The 14,891-nt window shown below is 40.9% G+C and overlaps 1 protein-coding gene and 1 long non-coding RNA gene across 2 annotated transcripts; one reads left to right on the plus strand and one right to left on the minus strand.

The window, feature by feature from the left end:
* Window positions 1–3,503: 3,503 nt before the first annotated feature.
* Window positions 3,504–14,547, plus strand: LOC143371783 (proton-coupled amino acid transporter-like protein pathetic). The gene is made up of 6 exons (XM_076817376.1): window positions 3,504–3,741; window positions 5,537–5,743; window positions 7,667–8,112; window positions 12,565–12,728; window positions 12,867–13,048; window positions 14,099–14,547. The coding sequence occupies exons 1-6, from the start codon at window positions 3,553–3,555 to the stop codon at window positions 14,168–14,170; spliced, it is 1,260 nt and encodes a 419-aa protein (XP_076673491.1). The 5' UTR covers window positions 3,504–3,552; the 3' UTR covers window positions 14,171–14,547.
* On the minus strand, window positions 5,687–8,254 carry LOC143371785 (uncharacterized). The gene is made up of 4 exons (XR_013086123.1): window positions 8,074–8,254; window positions 7,769–7,990; window positions 6,446–6,761; window positions 5,687–5,785 (listed from the first exon to the last, which is right to left on the minus strand). It is a non-coding gene; the product is annotated as an uncharacterized LOC143371785 (long non-coding RNA).
* Window positions 14,548–14,891: the final 344 nt, after the last annotated feature.

A 14,891-nucleotide genomic window follows, 5' to 3' on the forward strand; every position in this document is an offset into this window, starting at 1 on the left:
ATTTCTGTTTGCCGACCCTCCGGGGGAAGCTTTCTTGGCTGCTTCGTTGTTTCAGGTGCAAGTGTGCAGACGGCTCCTTGGGAATTGCTCGTCAGGTTTCGTTGTTTCTTTTTTCTGTGTCAAGTGGACATCAGTTTGTGACCGCAGGGGGTGAAGTTCAATTCAGAATACAGAAGGACGAGATTCTTCGCGGTGAAATAAGTCGAATATATGGAGTAAAGGTGTGCTTTCCTATACGCGTTCGGAAGCAGCGTTAAGAAATTCAAAGTCGATTTTCTTGAAAGTGGAGCGCGATGTCAACAAAAAGTTACTGTTCCTTTTCGATTTGTAACAAGTAAATGAGTCGAGAAAAAGCAATACAATTTTTTGATATGGCGCTTAATTTTCGAGAAAATCGGCTTTGAAATTCCTGACGTTGCGTATAGGAAAACCTACCTCAACCATATTTCTGTAACTCGATAAACACTTTTTTGTAATATATTCTTTTTAATCTTGCAAATACTAAGATCTAATTAACGCCATTCCCACTTGCATTTTTTAGATTAAGGGCTGTTCACGTCTGTCACCGTTTCGGATCAATTCGGTTCGACCACCTTCAAATGATATGAATACTGTTACTCACTTCGTCGTGTCACGTGTATATCTTATCTTTACATATTCATTAAGGTTATCCAGTTCCATAGTTCAGTAACCAAATACGTGAGTAATTATTCTACCCATTTAACGAAACTGAGATTCAGCTTCTCATGCATAATGTGTTGTTACTATCGACGTTGCATCTAAATTTATAATTCTAAGTCCGTTACTCATCACTTATTACCGAGAGCATTTATCGCCTCATTTAAGTCCAGAGGCGGATTCAGGAGCCTTTCTTGGAGGGGGCGAAATATGTAAAAGTACATATGTACATTTTTGAATCTTCTTTTACAACATTTACAATTTGCTTGTAATTTATATTTTAATATCTCTATCTGACACTATAGCCTAAATAATTAAGTTTACAATAATTATTTATACAGAATAATAAACAATGTCATAATATTTTTCTATTTTATATTTCTCGGGGGGGGGGGGGTTGACTGCCCTTATCACCCCCCTCTGGATCCGCCCCTGTTTAAGTCGCTAAATTGGCTTCATGAATTTTACAAAGTAAACGGTATGCTCCCAGATTATAAATATTTCATCTGATATAAATGCCTGGAAGCTGAAACTCATTACTGCAGCTGACAGATATCTCACAAAAAGAATTACATACTTCAACGTCCCAGAAAAATACATTGCTGAAATACATACCGCACCAAATCTGATACTAATAGTACCACAAAGTCCTACAAGAGAAAGAAAGCATTGCACTAAACATCTTGCAATTACGCTATCAAATATTTCTTCTATCATCCTAATCCAAACCAGTAATAATCGTAGAAGACCAATCAGACATTCAGAAACTGCTATTAAGGGCACCCCCCGGTCAAATCGCGCGAAAATGCAGGCCAATTTTTTTACAACGATGCAACACGCGATGCATATCAGAAGCAGGGATGGGCAGAAATGAAATAAAAAATTGTTTTATACTCTATATCTGTTACAGAATAAAGTGCAAAAAGTTTTGGACCCATTCTTTATATACTTTCTTCTAGAAAAAATCATAAAAGTCACCAATGCTATCGCGCGATTTGACCGCGGGGTGTCCTTAAATTGGGAGGCGCTTGAAAAGTGCACCTAATTCTATAAAACCAGTAAGAAAAGAAGAAACCGATAGAAAAAAAGAAGCAAACGAGAGTAGTTCCTCTGTTCTTTTTCACCAACCACCCCGCGTCGAACCTTGTACCATTCGAGTGTTCCTAGATGAATTCACTGAATGCTTTCCAGCGACTATTACTCACCGCGCAGCGCTGACGTTCCCCAGCTAGATCGGCTTCAGGTCAGACTACGGCATTTGTCAGGTGCCGTGCGTCGTTGCGCGAGGTCGCCAATTAAAATTCAGCTGCCTTCACCTGTCACGCATCGTTGGAAGTCCGGGAACGAAGCTTCCGGATATTTCATTGAAGGAGGAAGAAGGGGAAGGGACCTTGCACAGTTCCTCGGAACTCGTGATATGGCCGACAAGTGAGGCTCCGCCGCGATCCGCTTGAAAACCCCCATTTATTTGCCTCTGCATTCCTTCCCCGTGACACAGGTCCAAGAGCGCGAGACACGCGGAACACGGGGATGGAAACGAGGAAGACGATTACGATCCTGCCGCGCATCGTCCTCCCGGGCCGCTCACTTCGTAGGAATCTACGCTCCTTTTCATGCTTTTCCCCGTTTCCTTTCAAGATCAATTGGTATTTCAACGCGGCCCCTTGGTGGACAATCGAAACGCGGCAGCTCTTTGTCACTTTGCTCGTGAAGGGAGATTGTCCGGCAACAGGAGCCTCGATTACGCAACGATGGTCGGAAGAAAGTTTAGAATGCGAACGGTAACATGAATGGCGTGGTTTAATGAAAAGGAACGGTGTCGCGTGGGGTGTGCAGAGTTTATACGAGGTGGCATTAAGGATTGCGCAAGACAGCGGCGCGGTGATGATGTGCGAATAGGTGGCTAGTGTTAATGTGACTTGTACACGTACTTAAAAATGGCATTTCTCAACTTTCTTCTGGCTACCACCGTACACCGCGGGTCGAGAACGAAAACGAGAGGGACTCGTAAAGACGTGTAAATCTTAACAGTATGGTAATCCGAAGACATGCTCTGAATGTCTCAAGCAAGACGTACTGTGCAAGGTGGCACACTGTGGAGGATTCACGCAAGGAGTGACTCAAGAAATTGCCCCTTCTTGGGTCCCACGATTTTGGAACTGAATTTTGTGCGAAATGATAGCTTATGATGAGGCATCAATCCCGATAAATTTTCAAGTTGAGGTGGCAATTAGTTTCTAAGATATGGGAGATGAAAGAAGTGAAAATTCGTTAACGCGTCAGCCCATACGCTTCGATGTATAAACTTTTATGTCATTCCGATAATATAAACAATTATTTCCAGGGGTTTTGCTGTCTGCTAATAACGAATTTGAACTTAGATTTTCAAAATTCACGAAGAAACAAATCAAGAAATATAAATGTCTGTGTAGTAGGTGCGTTTTTAATATATCGTCCACAATGTTGAATTGACCATTTGATTTTTCACAAAATTCAGTTTCAAAATCGTGGAACCAAAAAGGGGCTAAAAAGCCTCATTTTGGGGTCACTCTTTCGTCAACACTGTAGATACACATCGGAAACTAGCGACATGGGAAATAAGAAGAGGTTCCCGGGAACATCGCACACGTGACGTGACTTCTTTATGGACGCAGACGATTCAGAGCACTTGGTGGTGGACATTAGAGCGGTGTTCAAGTTAGAACTCCGTGTGACATTTAGTTCTAACCGAACTCTACTACTTAATTTACTGAACTGTAGAAATTCGTACACGTTCGCGTGACAAATGGAATCTGAATTTCAAGGTTCGGTGGGATGTAGGGCGGCAGCTACTTAGACAGATTACTTAAGAAGACTGAAGAAATATTCTCTGCCATGTACTCCATCGCTTCGAATTGCAAAATTCTTTTCAGAGACCTCGCCGCGATGGTGCACCTTCTGAAGTGCTCGATTGGCAACGGGATCCTTTTTTTGCCGAACGGATTCAGAAGAGCCGGTTACGTGATGGCTGTGATTTCCAGTGTCACTATAGGCCTATTGTGCACTCACACGGTGGTGGTGCTGGTGGGTAGACGCGTAACGGGAAAAAGTAATAGAGAGAAAGACAGTTACTTCGAGGGTTTTGTGGCAATTAAGCCGCGCGATTGCGCAAGGCATTGGGTAATCGCGCGAGAACTATTCGGAAGCACGATGGAACGGAATCCGCCAATTGATCGTATCGCTGAAACGTTTTTGGTTTTCTGAAAATTGCATTTTGGACGGAAAAACGTGGAAATAACAAAGTACCATTACGCGAAAGTATTATTTTCGAATGGTAAACATCTAGGAGTATTTTGCCACGCTTCGACTAGTGCGTTGATACATTTCTCTAGAGTTCAGCAATTTAATCGGAAATTAAAAAATTCTGCACACGGTAACTGATACGTGCCTTTTTTGTCGAAACTTGACGAAACGAGACGTTGCGATTCATCTTTATCTAGCGGCTTATAAAACGCGCGAAATCTCGCGAGCAGTTCGCGCTGTATCAGTGTATTCCGTAACTAAATCTGGCCTAAGATTTTTATCATTTCGCGCGATGTAACTGTCTCTAAATCATTGCGCGAACCCTGCAATTATATTCCAGAAGCACGGAGCTGTCTAAAAATCGACGACGCACGGGACTAAGACACAGAAACGCGCGAAACCGTCTGAGGCAAATGCAATTAAGGCATTAACGGTTAATTATTTTACGACGAGCTTATCATTTTTTATTTACCGTGTCAACTAGAACAAACACCTCACCCGAGCACTTTGTAATTCGTATTCTTCTTGGATGCTGTTGCTGTCGTTGTAAAATCATACTCGTAATTGAGTACAAAATTGAAAGTCAGTTTCTTTTTTATATTTATTTATTAACTAGCTTTGCTACTCGGCTTTGCTCGAAATTTAGATTCTGTTTTTTTTTTAAATAGTCACATTCATCTGGATTAGTCAGGCATAATCAGCCGAGACACATTTCGCGATCCCAGAATAGGGCGAATTCTACTTACGCCCAAATCGCCCGCAACGCCCGTGGTTTTCCCTTCCAAATTTATGAAAATCTCCTGAAATATGGAAAAGAAATCTGTGAAAGAGCCATTATCGGTAAATACAGGTTTTTAAATATAAGTTTCGTCTCGAAAACAGGAACATATAATTTATGATATTCATTTTATTACAAAAACGGGAAATTCCTGCGCGGGCGATTTGGGCGTAAGTTGAATTCGCCCATAGAAAATAAGAAAAAAATAGCAAAATACAATGAAAGTAAGTAGAAGGTACCGAGAATTCTTAACCGCCTTCATCGAAGGAAATAAAAAAATTTATTTGAAGCTTTGACAAATACGACTGTGAAATTGTAATTTATCACGTCAGATGACACCATTTTTAAAAAATTCAAAGTGTGAAACCTAAACTCTTTTCATTTTATTATTTTTACTATATTCATCCAGTACAGACACTACTACTTTCAAAACGATACAAAAAAGTTTCCACAACTTTCGTTAGATCATTCTTCTGTCACTCATTTATTATCCATTCTCGTTATATTCCATAGCCACCAAAAAAAAATCATACTGACTCTGATTATACTCTTGGGAAATGTTCAGCATCAAAGAGGGTGTCATCCCCTACTGTGGCACACAAGATAAACAGCTGAAATTACATGGGGAGTGGCAAAGACGACAAAAGGGTGGAAAACGGAATACTTCCTTTTGTCGAAATATATTTTCATTTTCAAGAACGAGGGAGTGTTTACAAAGCTGTGGACTTAAAGGGGGTCGCGACGGTGAGGTAACAGCCGTGTCAGAACCGCGTCTGAGAACGAGTTCTTTGAATGCAGGTGCGATGCTCTCAGGTGTTATGCAGGCGTAATCGCATACCGGCGCTGGATCTCGCCCAAACCGCGACGGTTTCCTTGCAGAGTGGTCCAGAAGGGATTCGAAAGTACGGAAAAATCTTCGGCGTATTTACCAACGTCCTCATCTGCTTCGTCCAATTCCAAGCTGCAGTCGTGTACATACTTTACGTGGCCACCTCCTTCCAGCAAGTGAGAAACAACTCGTGCGCCCACTATTTTCCACCGACGCAACTAGACGACCAAATTAATTTCTCTCCGAGTAACGACGAAACGAACGACGATGGAGGATATTACATATACTTCAATAGGAATATTCTCGCCATTAAGGGGTACTTGCGGATTTGAGGTTTCAAAGAATCAGTTTTTTATAGGTATATAAATTGACAGTATGACAGCTCGAGAATAATCAGTTAAAATTTCATAAAGAAATCCGAAACATTATCGAAGTTATATCGTTGACAATGAGAAGCAAAGCAACTCACGCGATCCACGCTCGGTATTCAAGAGAAGTACCTACACTTTTTTCTCGAAACACCATTTCTCAAGTTAACGCGCACGATTAAGAGAAAACCACACGTCAGTTTGCCTATATAGCTAGGTCCCCTAGTTTTAGGGCTGGACTTTAAAAAACCATTTGATTTTTCGATTTCCAATGATTGAACGAGGTACTACATTGCACGCCGCAAACTGTAAAAAACATATTTTTTATGACAATATTTTAATGGGAAATTATAGTGCAAACATAGATTAATGAAATGTAAAAAGTTTTATCAATATATCTTGCATAGTTTTTTTAGAGAAAAAATCCTAAAAATCGTACCATTTTTAGGCGCCAAACCCTCAAGTACCCCTTAAGAAACAGTGTACACGGTTCTTTTTATTTTTTAATACGTAACACGAGTGTTGAATCGGAACTGAATGTAATTACACGAGTGGTTCAAGTTTCGTCGCGAATCGTGACCGAAACTTTCCGTTGCCAATTACGCGACTGGCACTTGCTTTTCCTCCTTCGAATGGTTCTTGCGTCGATCGATTCGTCGATGCGCATCGAAAGGACGTCGCGGTCGCACTCTTATTCTCACTGCATTTACGAAACCACTTTCGGAATGCATAATAAAGTCTCGCTTAACGCTCCCAGGCGCGGCCGTCACTTTCGTAAACCGCAGATTTAAATATCGTCGTTTCGGTGGATTAAAGCCCGCGGTAACTACGAACAAAATTAACCGCCCTTTCGTTACTTAGCTCAGCCGTTGTTTCACGCAGGCTTATCTCGAAGTGGTGAAAAATGCTATCTAAAATGCTACTTTAGCTTTTCATAATTTCAACGGCGCGCTGAATCTTAATGTAGATTTTCGGGTCTGAAACGCGTCAATTAGGTTTGCAAGACTATAGACTTTAATTTCTTACTAAAGATACTGAAAATTAATTAGCCCGTTGGCCAGCAGAATTATTTCGATGCGCCACAGCGATCGTAATCAACGAATTCCTTTCGATATGAACATACTTATATTCATCAGATTACAATGACTGTCCATCGATCTTACAAGGGGATCTTCAGGTTTGGCAATTTCAGAAAATGTTGATACTGAAGGTCTTCACTCGGACATTAATTTTCCAAAGCGGTAAAACGCGCTTTTCAGCCAAATTCAAGAAAATCGACTTTGAATAATTCTGAGTTCCCTTATATACAGGGTGTTCCTTTACCCATGATGAATACTCCAGAGGGTGGTTATACAGGCAAAAATACGACGAACATCAGGAGTGACGAAATTGCGGTAAAGGCTTCGTTTTTGAGAAAATTGATTTTTAATTTCGCCAGATACGCGTGCATCGAAGGCGCGTGTCCCTCAGGCTCAAGGGAGCTCAGAATTTTTCGAACTCGATTTTCTCGAATTTAGCTGAGAAGCGCTCTTAATGCTTTGGGAAATTAATGTCCGAGCGAAGACCTTCGTGTACACTAACAATAAGTATCAACATTTCCTGAAATTGCCAAACCTGAGGGTCCCCTTGTCAGTTTTGGTGTTGAGGAAAGTTCCTTTGCCCAACGGACACTTGTCACGGGCGCACCGTTGCGAATCGACACTGTACCCTCGGATCATGTGTTTCCTTCAGGTGATTGAGTTCTTTTCTGGTTTCGCGATGGACGTGCGGATTTACATATTGGCCCTGTTCCCTTTCGCCTGTATTCTTGGCTTCATACCCAACCTGAAGTACCTGGCGCCGTTCTCCATGATCGGCTCCGTCTTCATGTTCCTCGGCCTCTGCGTCAGCCTCTATTACCTCCTAGACGATGTCCCTGATCCTGGAAGGCTGCAGGCCTTCACGCACCCGTTCCCGGTGCCGATGTACTGCAGCCTCTTTCTGTTTGCCCTGCACAACGTCGCCGTGTGCCTGCCGCTGGAGAACACGATGAAGAATCCGTACCACCTGCCGCTGCTGCTAACGTTCAACACGCTGTTCAATATGTGCTTGTACACGGTGTTCGGGTTCCTAGGCTACAACAAGTACGCCAGCAATACCTGCGACACGGTCATCAAGAATTTTCCGATCGAGGAACCGTAAGTGGGCCAGTCCTGTTTCCAGATCCCCGCTGCTTCCTTCGATCATCTCGTGAAATGAACGGTGACGTCGTGTGAGCGGTGCGATGGAGTTGTTACTTGTTAAAATCTGTTTGCAGGAGCATCGTTTCTCGACGATGTGGATCTTTGGAGGAAGCAGCGAGGCACTTTTATCTTGACTAGGAAGAAGTTTGAATATTGAATTTAGAATTTGCTGCCTTTATCTGGTTGCAGTAGTGTACTCGGGAGTTAATGGGGGAGCCGAGTTGAAGGGACAAAAATATTTTTAATATTTAATATTTAATATTTAATATTTAATATTTAATATTTAATATTTAATATTTAATATTTAATATTTAATATTTAATATTTAATATTTAATATTTAATATTTAATATTTAATATTTAATATTTAATATTTAATATTTAATATTTAATATTTAATATTTAATATTTAATATTTAATATTTAATATTTAATATTTAATATTTAATATTTAATATTTAATATTTAATATTTAATATTTAATATTTAATATTTAATATTTAATATTACAAATTCATTTGAAGAGTAAATTCGAGTTTTCTTTTCTTTTTACGAAACTCTTAAATTACTTCAGTCGTGGATACATTAATCTCCTTTCTCCTTTTCCTTTGTGGAGTGCCAGCAGAGATTGAGAAACAATTACTTGAAATAAAAATTTGTGCACGAAATTTTTATTTCAAATAATTTTTTGCCCATCTCTGGGTATCAGGAACCCTTGGCTCTCCCCCCTGGGTGCGCCACTGTTTGGTTGGGTGTATCTTTGTTGCATTTCAGTTTGGTTGATTTGAGGGGAAGTATTTTACAATTGCACATTGCGGGTGCAGTCTTTTGGGAGGACACAGTTCACGGTAGATATAGTTCATTAACAAGTCCATTCACATCTAGAATTAATTTTCTCTGTTGGCTTCGAATGCAGGCTGTATTGTGCACATATTTCGAGATGATATTGATCGAATGAAATGCGAGGAAATACCGCGCACTGGTTATCCCGCCTTAAGAATTGATAAGATTGAAACGTGTGGACTAAAGTGCATCCACATTTTTCTCCATGTACAGCTTTGTTGTCTTAACGATAATAAGAGAGGCGCTGTTTGCTCCACGTAATGGGAAAAGAATGGTAACACGGCAGATTACTTTAACAAGGAAAACACATAATCCGTATAAAGTATATCGTAAACTGGGGGAACCTTGGTAGGGTGGAGTAACATTGGTAGTTACTTGTACTAAAGAAGGAAAAGAAGGTACAAATTTTATACGTCTTCACACTTGCACTGCAATCACAAAAGTCGCGACGTTAAAACAGGATTAAAGCGAACGTAAAAATGTTAATTTATGTATTATGTAACAAAATCTCACAAAACATGCCGGTGTTCCCCCACGGTACTTTGTAATCGAGATTTTCAGAAACTGATTTCCAAGAATCATAATTCATAACCGTGACATTCTGTAGATGAATCAGTTTCCTGTAATTTATGACAGACTTTGTCTCTCTTCCAGAGAACCCACACAGACTGAAATTAATTAACTGCCGAAGACTACTGGTGGCTATTATCCCCCACCTATCTTCCCTTTGTTGGTCCAAAAATAATAGCCAACCGATGTGTTTGTACCATTCGGTAACGCCACTTTAATTTAAACATGTCTTCAAGTGTCTTCCACTAAACGCACATCTGTTGCAATTTTGCTCCAGGCACTTAATCACGCAACGTGCAATTATAAGCTAAACGCACTCATACATAATTCATATGCTCTGTGTAAAAAGTTCCATGAAAATTATGCGTTTCGATAGGAGTAACGTTCAAGCCCCGCTGCAATACAGTGCATTCCAGCGAGAGTGGACTGTCGATCGTAACAGCGGCTGATCGATATCTTCGTAATTGAGAATTAGTACAACGGAAAGTACCTAAACAATGTGTCCATCACGTGATTCGGCCCCAACGTTAAATTAAACACGTGGTCCGATAATAATATTTAGATAACGACCGTGCCGGTATTTTTTGTTGCGTCAGAGGTAATCAAAAGAGAAGTTCATTCTCTACTATCTTACAGACCAGCTACATACCTGTATTGTCGTAATCGGGGCTCATCAAATAGACAGTATCTCTTTTAATTAACACTATAATGCTAATCCATTAACGGGCATTAACCCGTGCTTCGTGGATTGCCCGTGTTCCGTGGAAATCGATTATGCTTAATGGCTGATCTTAACGAGAGACACTTTATACTACAAAATCTCCTGGTGAACCTTAGGATTTATTTTCACACAGATGTAAAAGTGTCAGTTCCCAATTCTCCCTCGACTATCACTCTGCATGTAAACGAAAGAAGAATTTTATCACTGTACTAATAGTTTTCACGAAGATGCACATACCACTCTGTAGATTCAATTATACTCACCTATCCGCAATCGTCTGGTCGTATACTCAGACAGATCGTCGCGTATAAGTTCTCGCGTATTTATGATTTTAATCGAAAGATCGCCAAGTAGTCTCGAACCGATATCGCCGGTATTAAGGAACTCGATGGCGTTAAAGTCCCTGCGCTCTTTTCTGATAGAAATTCGGATTACGCGGCTTCCACTAATCCGTTCTGGGCGCCGAATGTAGCCGGGTGTCGCGTTAAAAAATAACGCGATTTTTATTATCCCCGTTGTTTGTACATTCCCGTTGTTGGATGATATATGGCCAGCTTAGAAACTAATTACTGGGAATCGACGGGGGATTCATCGAAAAGAATCGCAAGCCGCAGCGTTACTGTAATTTTCCATTAGCGACGGCGATGGCCTTGAAATTATTTTATTCTTTAGTTCGTAGTATCATACACGTATGTACGCATGCATCGAGTGAAAATATCAAGGGGGCTAGGGTAACTCGAAATTCTGAAGGACCCCGATACCATCGAGGCGTCAGTTTATTGCGATATTAATCAGGCCGTTATCAACGAAATTCTTATCGATTATCGAGGGAGTAATTAGCGGAATAGTTGGAACGGCTCAAGGTGAAAGAATTACGCAGCGAAATCCCTCTTGTCTTATCGGAATCAGTTGGACGAAGTTGCTTTTGGCTCTACAAGCTGCTTGTATCCATCAAACTCCTTGTGCTTTGTTTTTATAAGCATAAATGTCAGACACAAGCGATCGTTAGCAACGATCTTCAACGAGACTATTCGTACCATCGACTGTCGAAACGCGCCTGCTTAAGTCAGTCAGCTTTGCACCCCACAGCCTTGTGATACTTGGAAGGAATTAGACGTCGATTTATTCGTCATCGATTTGTCCACTTATCTGGTGACTATGTAGGCCGAGTACATGCGTCTCGTGGAATTCTAGTATCACTATTTACACGTGCTCTGGACGTTGCTTCTTATCGTGCAAATTAGCTGCGCAACTTTACTTGTAGGTATACGCTGTATAAAAAGCACGTGTGCAGGCGCTACATTCTGTCGGGCGCTCGCCACTTTCAGCTTATGATCTAAAAACCGCCCTACGAGTGGATGCTTCTCGTCGACGATAACTATCGCGATTACAGTCTGAATGCAGCGCGCCAGAAGTGTGTCGTGTGAGTGCCAGTGTCCTGGTAAAGCCTCGTTATTATTAACAGCCCCAAAAGTAATTGATATAAATAATTATGAATTTTTAAAAAAGAACTTGTTAATATTGGATTAAACTCTTTTGAGTTATAAGGAGGCGTCTTTAAGCTTGTAGGATTTTATATTTTTTATTATTTATTAAAATTGTAGAATCTTGTTAACCGCTTCGACGATGTAACTCCTGTTGGCGTGACGTGTAGCGCCTGTCACAGTCATCTGATTGCAAGACAACGAAATTTTCTTAAAGTTAGATAGTTTGCGCTGGGATTGAACATAATAATTAAACAATATGAGGTTCAACTTAATTTTTTTTCTTTCAGGTTTAAAGATGCCTCCTTATATCCCAAAAGAGTTCAATCTAATATTAAGAATAGTTTTTTTTTTAAATTGATAAATAACAGTTCTGTCTGGGGATGTTACACGAGAATCCTCCCTCAAGCCCCTGGCGTTAAAAATATGAAGATACATCGATCGATTTCGCTTCTGAAAGAGTGAGTATCTATGCTTTGGCTCGTCTCCGATGATTGAATTAGTAGAATGTATCGTACCAGCTGGTTTAACATCCAATCATTATTGATTGTGAGAAACTAAAGATTGTCAATGGAAAACTCACTGCTGTGCGCAGTTTACGCGATTCAGGCTACTCATAGGATGGACGAATTTCTGATTCCTTAAGCAACAGGTGCTATGAGGCTGCATAATGTCCCATTTCGAAAAATTAATTTCGTCTTGCGACTTTTTTTAATTGTGTAATAAGAAAAACCACACAAGCGAAGTTATTCAAGTGTTTACTAAAAATGATTATTGTTATTGTTACAGCCTCGCGCAATCAGTTAAGGTAGTGATTTCCCTGTCTGTGATGTTCTCTTTTGGGTTAGCGTACTATGTTCCGCATTCGATTATATGGCCAATGATCAAATCGAGGTACGAGACGCAAAAGTACTCTGAAGCCGCGTTTCGCTTGGTTCAGATAGTTGCAACAAGTAAGCGGAGTTAATCTTAGCGGAAGTTTGTAGTGTGTACTGAAGTGGACCTGTAGAAGGTTTCTCCAAAGTGACATAAAATTAACGCACCGTACAGGAATGTTTTAATGTATCTTATTTACTTTTCTGCGAGTTTAGTGACAGTAGGCATTGCGATCCCTCAAATGGTCCCTCTAGTCGCACTTCTCAATTCCGTAAGTATGACCACGATGATGCTACTGATTCCTGTGCTGATCGAAACGACAACGAAGTGGGAAACAGCTTCGAAACTCCTTTTCGCGAAAAACATCGGTATCTCCGTCCTGTGGATACTTCTGTTGGTGAGTGCCCGCAGGGGGTGTCTTCTGCTTCGACCTGACTGTAAGTATTTTATAAAGAAATCGTTCAAGAATTCCCCCAAAAAAGGAGGGAGGTACGTGAAGCATTCCGGAGTAAAGTAAATGTTAGAACAGTGATATTACGGAAAATTCGAATGAAAATACCAGCTCACAGATTAATGGCCAGCTGTGCTGCGTTGCAGGAGTTTATCAGTTTACATATAGATTTCTTTCGACAACTACTAACGAAACGATTGTGAAATATCGATTAGGATGGAAAACTGAGACAGTATATTTTGACGACAGATGTAAACAATCTTTCGTCTTCTGATACCGACAGCCATAGATGCAATTGGATCAGTCCAGTGGCGCAATCAGGATTTAATCGCGGGGGAGCCGAGTTGAACAGATAAAAAAAAATTTGAAGAAAAGTTTATTTAATGCAAATTCAATAAAATTTATCAGGTGATTATACAAATTTATTTAAAGAATAAAATCCAGTTTTCCTTTTACGAAGCCCCTTCTTCGGGGATGCCGGGATCCCTCCCCCTCTGGGTGCGCCACTGCATCAGCCTTTAGGAAGTAGCGTAGTATGTATTCTTTAACGAAGAATTATCGACTACTTAGTTATCGTCAGTTTATTTTATTCCGCGATTTTATGCGCAACTGTCGCGTGTAGTGTAAAATACTTTGCAATATCAGCATCGACTATGCTTTCCGCCGTCGTGCGTTGTAAAACAAAATATAAATCCCGATCTGCAATTTAGCTAATCGCAGAAGCTAGCCAATGTTTAACGTAAATCGCATCGCAATTGTTTTCACTTCAATATCGGTCGTTCGTCTATCGATTTCGTCGTCAAGGTACTTTTCTCGAAGTCTGACGAGCGATTTTGTCTGTTTCCGATTGAACGATTGCTCTCCTGCGTTCAATAGGGAATAAAATTATGTTTCTCCTGTTTCTCAGTTTTCTCCATTATGCTGCACTTATTTCCATGCAAAAGAAACACGCCTCCGAGCTGTATCAAAGGTAACATCTTTATCTCCCTTTGTCAGATTTCCGGAGTGATCGAAAGCGCGTGGTCCATCGTCAGAGAGTACAATGACGCGAGAGAGAAAGGGTGCTAATGAGCAGCCAGTGAGTAAAGGCGAAAATCGCTTCAGCCGTTGCCACGCACTAATTTTGCAAATCGACAGATCGGCAACCTATTAACTGACCTGAAAATACATTCCACGTTATCAGATTAGAAAACTTAGTTTCATTCGTTTCTGTAAAGTACCACTCGCGAAACCGGTGGATCCCGATAAGAAGAAACTCTCCCGATAAAGCGAACGTGAACGAAATAAAACTTTCAGCGGAACGTTACGCGACTTCCGATACTCCGTTAAAACGACCAGGAAAGACAAGCTTGTTCCGCAAATTCTCTGTCTCATTACAGCAATCGATCATAAATAACTATCCGCGGCAACGGAGCGGCATTAAACCGTATCCCACTTGCATCAGCGCGAAGGAAAGATAGGCAAATCCCGGAAACACTAGTTCTTGCGCAAAGCGGGCAGCTTTGAGCAGAAGCTAGGTGCAATTCACGCGGTTTATTAATTCCTCGCGACCACTTCGATCTGCACGGCTCGCGCTTGAATATCTCCATAAATTACACACGAACGAGTGCAATCGAGTGCCCATCTGAATCACTTAAAGCTACTCCATACCGAAACGCCGCGCTTTGTCTACTTCCCGCGCTTGACCCACATTCCACCACCCCGGCATTTAAATTTCAATAATCAAGAAGATTACGAGGGCACTCCTTACGGTGCCAGGCCCCGCATCTACCCTCCCCAAGTCAGCCCG

This window comes from Andrena cerasifolii, chromosome 7 (assembly GCF_050908995.1).
Source record: "Andrena cerasifolii isolate SP2316 chromosome 7, iyAndCera1_principal, whole genome shotgun sequence".
In the NCBI taxonomy this organism is placed as follows: domain Eukaryota; kingdom Metazoa; phylum Arthropoda; class Insecta; order Hymenoptera; family Andrenidae; genus Andrena; species Andrena cerasifolii.